This window comes from Passer montanus, unplaced genomic scaffold (genome assembly GCF_014805655.1).
Source record: "Passer montanus isolate IOZ18808 unplaced genomic scaffold, ASM1480565v1 scaffold26, whole genome shotgun sequence".
NCBI lineage: Eukaryota > Metazoa > Chordata > Aves > Passeriformes > Passeridae > Passer > Passer montanus.
Genome location: NW_024367261.1, coordinates 10322409 through 10332344, shown reverse-complemented (window position 1 = coordinate 10332344; position 9936 = coordinate 10322409). Strand labels below are relative to the sequence as shown.

Here is a 9936-nt window from a genome sequence, read left to right as displayed (position 1 = left end):
GACCTGGAACCAGCTTTCTCTACCCTCAGTGGTGTCCACTCAGCTTGGCAAAATGTATATATGCAGCAAAAGGCACACACCTAAAGGGTAGAGGTCCAAACATGGCCAAGGAAATATACAAATCCACATGATCTGAAACAAATTTGAGGAGTTATCGTTTCCCTTCCAGTTGTCAAAATGCAAATTCCAATAAAATAATTTCAATTCTGCCTTTGCACAATATGGCACAAAAGGGTTACTGTTGACTGTTATTTTACCAAATACTTACTCTTTTCTCTTCTGTCTCCCTCCTTCCTACATTTTTTATAACAGCATGAATTCCTTTCCACAGTTTTACCCTTTGTTTGATTTTTCAAATATCAATCCTTTAAATAATGGCCAGCCTAGAGATTTTTATTACTTTAGGCAACTGCTGCTCTCCTTGGATGGAGGATGGGCAGCAAGAGAGAAACACCATCTGGTTATTCACAAGAAAAATTACTCAGGCTCTTCTGAAGAGAAGACCAAGGCATATCCCACCTTGTTTTCCCTATCAGAAGTTCCTAATACAGCATCTTTTCCTCTCTCTCATAGATATTTTCAAATTCTTCTGACCAGCTTCCTCATACTGTTCATAGTTTGGCAATAGATAGAACATTCTAGATTCCTGCAGCAAATTTTGCCTCCACTTAAGTCAAATCATCTTCATTGTGATCAAGATTTTGTCCACCACGTTGTTACAGAAAAAGGATCTAACAAGGTACAGAATACATAAGATACCATTTCCAACTGTTTTGCTGTTCATACAAATCTTGCCTGTGGACATTTCACAGAATATTTTATTTTTTCTGTATTAGATTAACATCCTTCAGTGGAGTAGAAAAAAAGACAAATATGGCTCTTCAAAAAATATTTGCACAAGATATGTAACAGATATTTAAATCAGATTCATATTTTAAAGAATGAGTCCTGTAAGCAGAAATTTTTAGATCCAATATCATGCATACTATCAGCGTAGAATACAGAAAATTTGCCAGTTTTCTCTATATAAACCAAATATGAACATGAAGTTACAGGCAGTTTTATTTTACATTACATACATTCAACACTCAGGTAACCTAACCTTAGAAGTTCAAATGTCATTTTTCTTCTGCAACTGTGCTAAAGGCAAGATTGAAAGGCAAGTAAAAAAATGATACTTGAAGATTTGCATGGCTTGAGGAGTGCTATTATTATTACTATTATTAGTTCAAAAATACTTCCATATGTGTTCGAGAAAATAAGACAGAACAAATATATTATAGTACAGGACAAATGCTGAGTGAGTGAAGAAGGTACATCCCAACATGTGCCTAGTTGATACATTTCATACCATTGTGACTAAACCACACTGCTCAGAACTGGGGTAGGATGACTGTGACCTCCTGGAGCATAAACCCAGCAGAGTTTGTGCTAGTCCAGGTGTTTTCACAAGGCAGCGAGCTCTGCTTAGCAGGGTAAATGTGAACCCCTGCTAGATAGAAATACAAAGCCTCTTCCCACTTGCAGGACTAGGAGGACCAGGGAAAAGACAAGGTTCTGAATTAAACACTTACGTGAGAAACCCAATTCCATCAGATCACTTTTCTTGTACTTTCAAGTAATTTCTGTGGTCCCTGCTTTTCAGAACAATTAACTCCAAATCCTAATGATGAGTTAACATTATTATAAAACAAATCAAATCCATTGGTACCAAACTTAAAGATATTTACATTTAGATTACAAACAAACTGGAAGCACAGCAAGCGATGGAAATTCCTTAAGTTTATGTAGAAAGGAAGTGAAAATTTCAAAGCTGATTTCTTTATAAACTACTGAAAAAAACACTTGTGAATTTGGCCTTAGTCTAACAAGCATGATAAAAACATGACTAAATTTGAGTCAGTTTCAAGGCAACTACTCATACTGCAATGGCCTAATTCTACACGTAAGAGAGTGTGGCAGACTTCTAAAAAAAATTTTGTAGAGATCCGTAAAACAGATAGCAGTCCTTTAACCAATTTTGTACCTTGAAGCAGCAACATTGTTTTTAGAAAAGCACTTCTAAACATTTAAGAGCAGAATGTATTCTCTCTGCTTGTGAATATACAAATTCTAGCAAAAGGTTGCTTTAATAAAAGATATGGATTTTTTAATATATAATGATAGTACATGTATGAACAATTAGAATGATTATAAATTTTCATTAATATGGCCAAAAATGAATTTAAAAAAAATGAATATCCCAAAAACCTGGAACTTGTTTGCTCAATCACATAATTTATAGATTGTCTTTGCAAAGATAAGTGTTGATTCTTGATGACAGGTTCATGTTTATTTCTGTCAAAGACTGGAGCAGAATAATTAAAGTTTTTCTTAGTACATTTTTTACTGCTGGGTAAATTGTAGCAGCAACAGGGTGAGAAAATAAGATGATGACTGGAACACCAGGGATGTGTTAAAAAAAGTTAAGAAAGCATCAAGTGTATTAATGAAAAAATTGCTCAAAGGAGAACAAACTGTGATCAAGTATGTGTTCCTTCTAACATAGTTTTGTATCAATTTACTTAAAATGTTTTTTTTTTAATTGGTAAGAGCTTCAGCATAATAAGAGAAAATGAAAAAAAATTGTCCAGCATAGCCTATCTTCCTCTTGTGCAAGTTACACCTATGTTCATTTTGCCTTTCCCTCTCACTGGCAAGAGTAGATTTTCAATGTTAAGAAGCGAGAATTTTTTTTTCAAAATTTTTAATGCATACTGACTGAAAACTAAACATCACTCTCTACTCTTTCTCAAATTTTAGGTAGCCTGTGACATGCCACAGAACTGCATGGGTTGAAAATGAAATTATTAGTACTTGGAATGAATTAATCCTCCATTACAATCTTCTTTCTTCCACATTTTTGCATGTTCCTCCCTGGAATCAAACCCAAATGTGGCAAGGTCAGCATGCCTTCTTCAAAACAGAAAGTAAATCTACACTTTAAAATACCCCTCATGCTCTATTTTCTTCCCCAACCCAGTAGAATTACATCCTAAGACAATCATTTACTATTAAATGCTCCCTAATATTCAGAAGTAGATGAAAGGCCTTCCTCAGGGTTGGTAATTTCTGGATGCTCTTTACAATTCTTACAAGTTGTTAGCTGGTGCAAAGGCAGAGAAAAAGAAGAAAAGATGCTTGAAATGCATTAAATGTTTGCAATAAATTGTTACTCCAAAAGCCCAAGAAAAAAGTTACACATGAAAGCTGTGCACTCTCGGTTCATGATTCGCCCCAATTCCTCCAAAAGCATTCCCTCCCTCCCAGCTTATATCACCCTCCTTCCCACTGTTTTCTTGGCCGTTTTGCTGCAGCCATCTGAGGAACCTTTTTTCCCTGGAAGCTGCAGCATGACCACAGCTTCCTGTGAAGCTCCTTGATCACTTTAGCTTGGTTCGTCTTGTGCTGAAGAACACAAGGGCTGGTACTGCCGAGCCCCCAGAATTCCATTGCCAACCCCATCCCAGCTGCAGAGGTGTTCACAAGTATTGCAAACAGCTACTAGTAATAAGCTGATCACTCTGCAATGGTTGTCCTCTAATTCCCCTCCTACCTCTAAGCCCATTTGCCTGAAAAACACCAACATAACAAAACAAAACAAAAAACAAAACACACACACACCTGGACCATTGATCAGAAAAAAAAAATATCCATGCCAGGCTTAAACTAGAGGACACCTCTTGTCCTGATTAAAAACTGAAGTGCTTTACAGCCAGGAGAGATAACACATGTGCAAAGCTGAAAATAGTTGCTACACCATGTTTTTGTTTTGTTACCATGACAGCAATTACCAATATTTTGAAGAGAATGACTGCTCACTGACACAACACGAGGACAATGGGAAGGTGTGTTTTCTTCACCAGTCCAGGAAGTCTCATTGTGTGCCCAAATACAATTATTTCCTTTGATGTCTAGGCAAACTTATTATTCATCAGAAAAAGAACCACAGCTAAGCTGGAGAAAAAAAAAAAAATCTAATTCAGAAAGGACCAGTGTAGAGATATAGAAGTTTTAGGATTTTGCCTCTTCAAATATTTGCTAAAAGAGGCAGAAATTTAAGGAAAAAAAGTCTCAATATTCCTTGTATTTAAATCCTCTATCAGCTAGAACATAGAAACACTTTGGAAAATAGGCAAGAAATGCCTGTTTTGGCTGCCTTTTATGCCTGTCAGTGTTGGAATCGAAACCTCTTACTACATTCTACAGCTGGTATAGACCAATTATATTGACGATAGCATCAGAAAGGAACTTAACAGCAGTTGGTAGGATTCTTCATGTCTTCCTAGCTTAGACCTATCTCCTCCTCCAGAAAAAGAGGTATACGGGAAGACCTCTGAATAACATAATCTGTCATCTCTTCCAAGAATTCCTGAGCAAGAAATGCAGAATGCTGCTGGATTTACAGGTCTTCCTTTCCTCATCTCCAGCACTGTAAATGGTTATGGGACACAACACAGCGAACACACATGTCCTCAGCTGATAATACAGAGAATGCAAATGACAGAAAAAACACAACTGCTGTTACTCATCTATAACGGCATGATAATTGTCAGCAACCTGTTTTTTTCTAGGGTATGTTCAAAAGAAGCAAAAGCAGACACACAATTAAGACTGTTTTCTTAAACACATTGCAAAAGACCTTAAGCATTAGATCTACAGCTGTGCTGACTGCTCAACCTCTGTTTCAACAAGAACTACAGTGCTGTCATAAGAGTGCTCCAATGACACCGTACCATTTCCTAGCAACAATCTATGTTTTGTACATAAAAAAGCAAATGAAATACTGCCTATCAGTGTTTTCTTTCTCATTATGCTGTTAAACCTTTCTCCCTCTCCCACGTAAAATGAAAAGCGTCTTATTTGGACATTATGCAGAACTTCAGACTATGCTCTGTAATGTCATGAACTGCCAAAGAAGCAAATCTAACATAAAACAAGGTATTTCATGTTACCCAAATTGACCCTTCTGAAAATAAAGTTAGTGTAAGTTCATAATTCCATGAGAGATTCACCAAGTTTTAATCCTGCAATGATGGACTGAATGCCCCATAAGCAAATGGAGAGCTGCGCATTCTGCTTCTCACAGGGCTGTTTCTAAGGGGTCTTTCATCGCAGAAGCAGCATCCAGTCTTACTTTCTGAGATTTATAGTAATTTCTGATTATTCTGGGAAAAAAAATTCAACTACAAAGCATTGTCCCCAGGCTTCCAAATATTTGTGACTTTTCACTCTCCCACCCCCTGCCTCTTTACTTGCAGCTACCACTTAAAGTGTCATTAAACACACAATTCACATTTACAGTTACATATACGCATACCTCCTGCAACACAAACCCAACTCATCTACATGAACTGAGCTTTGCAACAAGGTGAAAGTTTAAATTTACTAGGATAAATGCCATCCCTTGGAGATACCCTAGCCTTCATTGTGAGGTAGATGGGCTTCTTCTCCCCTCCCCATTATTATAAATGCTGATGAGCACACAGATCAGCATTTATAATAACACATATTACAGGAAGGATGGTAGAAGGGCAGAAGAAACCAAACCAGAAAAAGCAGCGCATTTCCATCCATGAGGAAGTAATCGTGTGCAGACTCCAAATCCTACTGTGGCCAGGTAGATAAACAACAGCAAAGCAACAAACACAAAAATGAGTGGCATGGTAAGAACCAGCCCTTCAATCTGGAATGTAGGGGTGGAGAAATCAGTTTATTTCTGCTGGTCAGCTGTTCAGGTCTCATCTGCATAAATATCTCATAGTAGCAATGCATCTGCCAGAAAGCAAAAGAATTACATGGTTTTAAAAATGTCTTTGTGCTTTTCCTTTTTTAATAAAAGAGCAAGGTAGTAACATTAGAAAGATATTTTTATTTTCATTTATCACCTGATATTGTAGGTGAAAATTCTGTCAGGCAAATTCTGTCCCTGTACTTCTGTATCTCAGAGAGTGGAATAAAGTTGCTCCATGCCGAATCCTTGTTTACAAAGATGTTTGCTATATGTGCAATACACTCTCATCATTCCCTTTGCTGCCACTGAAGATGTCTGTGCTGAAACCAGAGTTTGACAATAGACATACAAAAAAAAAGAATAATCACAATTATTTAGACCATTTTACATTTTCATTGATATATTTCGACGTTGTGGAAGAACAGATCTAAGATTTCTTTTAACATTACTTACATTCTTAGCACAATACACTTTTTCATATAACAGTTATTAGAGGGAAAAATTGAAAAAATGCATTTAATTTTCTCAATTTTTTATAGAAACCCTGGATTGATTTTACAAAACAGCCTAGGAATTTCCCCTCTATTCAATGGCAGCATATTCCAACCGATGGGAACTCACATAAAGTTTACTGACATATGGTGCCACCTAGCTAGAACATGTTACATGTTATGTATTAGAATTGAACAGGGTGCCACGGACACAGTCGTCTCCCAAATGAACCAAACAGGAAATATCTATCAAACACCTAGAAAGGAATGGTGTTTATCTTGGATTAAATAAATAATGATATGTGTTATATAAACTTAAAGAACTAAATCAAGTTTTTCAAATTCCTAGTATTTAAATAGGACCATAAGATTAGAGGCCTTTACTGGTTAGTTCAAAGCTTTTCTGTGTATATGAACTTACCACCTTCAGAGACAAGAGCAAATAAGACATGGCTTAGGGATATTTTTACCCTTCAATTAAGTAAGGAAAGGACAGGCAGATTTCTTCTTAAGGCTTTTTTTCAAACAAACCAGAATAATTTGGAATATGCAACAGTGTACCACTGGTACAAGCACAGGCACATACACCAATAACGAAGAGAAGCAAGAGATTCTGTTTTAGCACGAGAATCAGTAAAAATGCACTGTGACAAACAAGTGACTGAAAGACATTACTTCAACCACTTACTTTAAAATTTTAGCTTTTTTTTTTACCAGAGACTGCAAACTGAAGAGTCCAATCTTTGTATAAAATTTAGAAGAATGAGATTTCTCAAAGAAACATGAAAACTTTTCTTGTGGCATTTAGTGAGCCTAATCATGTGTCTCAGTACATTCAGCAAACAGCTTACAAGTCAATGTCTGCCACTTTTGAGAAGGCACCACCGCAAAAATATTTATATTTTCTTCTAGGAAGAAGTTTTGTCCTAAAAGCATTTTTTCCCCTGGGGAATGCAGGAAGTAGGCCTAGTGAAGGGATTGTCCAGCACCCATGAAACAGCAGTTGGAGATTGCTGTGTATAACTAACATTGCTTAGGGGCCAGATAGGCTGAATAAATAAGCAAACCTTCCTCAGGCACAAAGTGCTCTCTGGTACAGTAATGAAGCAAACAACATCCAGCCTTTTATACAATCAGCTCATGGAGCTTATAAAGGCTGATCTACAGAATTTCACAGAGTTTGAATGCATTCTGCCTGAAATCCAAGGTGAAGGTATCAAATTACTGCACATTATTTCAGTTTTCAGTAGTAAACACTGCAGTTCAAACAAAAACCAGCACATTCCTCTAGAGGGATTTCAAACATTCTCCTGCGGAATTTTATTCAAGAGCTAAGGCAGGCAATCCAACAGCAAGTGTTTCAATAAAGATTTCCTCACCAACTGTAACTAAAATTTAGAGTCTATTACAGGAATCAATTTATATTTACTGTATGAGAAATCAGACTTACTAGAGATCAAAAGCATATTAGATTTAAAGACACTTTTCAATTGAAATAATTTTGGGAAGCTGCAAACCGACACAAGGCTGTGTGTCCGTGCAAATCCTGGCCAACAACACTGCCTCAGGGCAGCAGATCATCCATGTCACTTCCAAAAACCCACAGTCATGATGCACCAGAATGCAGGAGTAGCATAGGAGCCCAAGCACAGTGCCACACACATTCCTAACAACTCCCAGACAGAAAAACCTTGCCGTGTTCTTTCTTCAGCACTCCCACTTGGAACGAAACTATCTTCCTATTTAGACCTTATCAAGACTTTACTACCAGTTATCTGACTTCCCTTATGGTTCCTAAAAACTGAGGTTACTAAAACCAAAAGGTTTTTTTTTGTTTATAGCTACATGTGGCATGATGAAATTGATCTTTCAAAGCAGCACATGAATTCAACCCAAAACTCTTTAGTATTTCAGACTTAGTATAAGGAAGCAAACTTCTCCCTGGCAAGAACAACAGATTTGCTATACATCAAAACTGCTTTTCTATTTTTATTAATATTTACAAAATAAGGTAAATTAATAACATTTGTCTGCTTGCAAATAGCAATAGTACAAAACCCCTCAGTTTCAGTACTGATGTATTATAAAAGTTTTATTTGGGAATTATTGAAAAGCACACCTTATCTAGTATTTTTTTCACCCTATGAGATATACACATGATATTAAAAAATACAAGTATTACCTTTTCTTTGTGTTCCAAGATATAAGAGATCACAAAAACATTAATCTTTTTCAAATCCAGGGTCGAAGTTTAGTAAATTACCATTCTACTAGAATTACCAAGTACTGTTACTCTCAAATTAAATGCTCTCTGCAGTGATTAAAAAAAGATTTTAAAATATGGGGAAACGTTTAAAACAATTTCCACAGATTATTAGCTTTGGAGATGGAAAATACAGTAATGATCCCAGTTCATGCAGTTCTTTGATCTTCCTTGGAGATGTTCAGGTCTTAACCTGAAGAGCAGATAACAGAACAATTATCTACAGAACTAGTTGATAATTGTACTGCATATATTTAATGACTGTTGCCATGATTCTGGGAAAATTATCGCTTTTCAGTGTCTACAAAATATCAATTTTTCTAACACATTATTCGCTGCTTTTCAGTCAAGATTCACACACCAGTAAATAACACTCTCCCTTAACAAACAAAATGAAAGCAGTTCTTGGTACATTGCTAACAACATGATGCACTAATTAGTTTGGGGTTAGGGTTTGCTTGTTTAATCCTGTATACATGATAATATTATACAGCAATCCTCATAGAAAAGAGGACAAAAATGCAGTTTCTGTCATGGACAAAAACTTTATAAAAACATAATACAATTAAAATACAAAATAAATATAGTACATGTCAGATTAGTTACTAGTAGCATTTGAGGTTTCTGGAGACTGAAGAAATTCATAGGGATCATGAACCATGTCTTGCTGTTCTCCAACACTCAGATGAGAGGGGCTTCCTGTTGAATGTGGGGAAAAAAATAAAAACTTTAAAAGTACAGAAAAAAATTAAGAGATATTTATACATATAAACAGGATGGTTATTTCACATGTTCCTTTTAGACTGTTAAAGTAAGACAGACATCTAAATGATATTTAAACAGGAGATTCTGAAAAAGAAATCACAAGATTCTTAGTAATTTAGACAATTTTTGGAATAGTAATCATTATGCTATTACTGACTTGATTATTCTGAGTTAATTATACAAAATGCAACTGAGTATCATGCATCCAACATCTTCTGCCTTCTCAGAAACGGCACCAAATTAAGCAGTATGTTATGCTATCATCCCATCTTATCACTGAATTTTACAGTTGACAATGAAATGCTGTTGTAGAATCCCACTCGTTATTTGCTGCACACAACTACGCTGAAGTAAAATAATCATTACATACTCCTTAATGTAACTGATGGCATCAAATGCAAGTGCTTATAGGAATGTGCCACTGAATTACTGACTTACTTCACAATTACTTCAATCACATCTAATAAAAAATAGGAAATTACAATTAGTGGTCTTAGTTCTGGAGGTTCAAAGAATGTCTTGTTAGTTATCTCTGCCAGGCATATTTAAAAATTAAAACATGATCAGTCAGCACACTGTTTTATCAGAGTAGCTTCCCACAAAGATTTATATAAATTACATTGTAAGTTTAAATCAATTCCAAA

The 9936-nt window shown here is 35.9% G+C and overlaps 1 protein-coding gene across 11 annotated transcripts in view; it reads right to left on the bottom strand.

Moving 5' to 3' along the window:
- Positions 1-5891: 5891 nt before the first annotated feature.
- BRD9 (bromodomain containing 9) overlaps positions 5892-9936 on the bottom strand; it is a 29647-nt gene continuing 25602 nt past the window's right edge. For 9 of the 11 annotated variants that reach the window (XM_039712005.1, XM_039712003.1, XM_039712012.1 and 6 more), the window contains one exon: positions 5892-9226. In XM_039712005.1, coding sequence (XP_039567939.1) covers positions 9126-9226 — 101 coding nt within the window. In that variant the 3' untranslated portion in view covers positions 5892-9125. The remainder of the gene's footprint in view (positions 9227-9936) is intronic. The other 2 variants (XM_039712004.1, XM_039712013.1) reach the window with 2 other exon arrangements.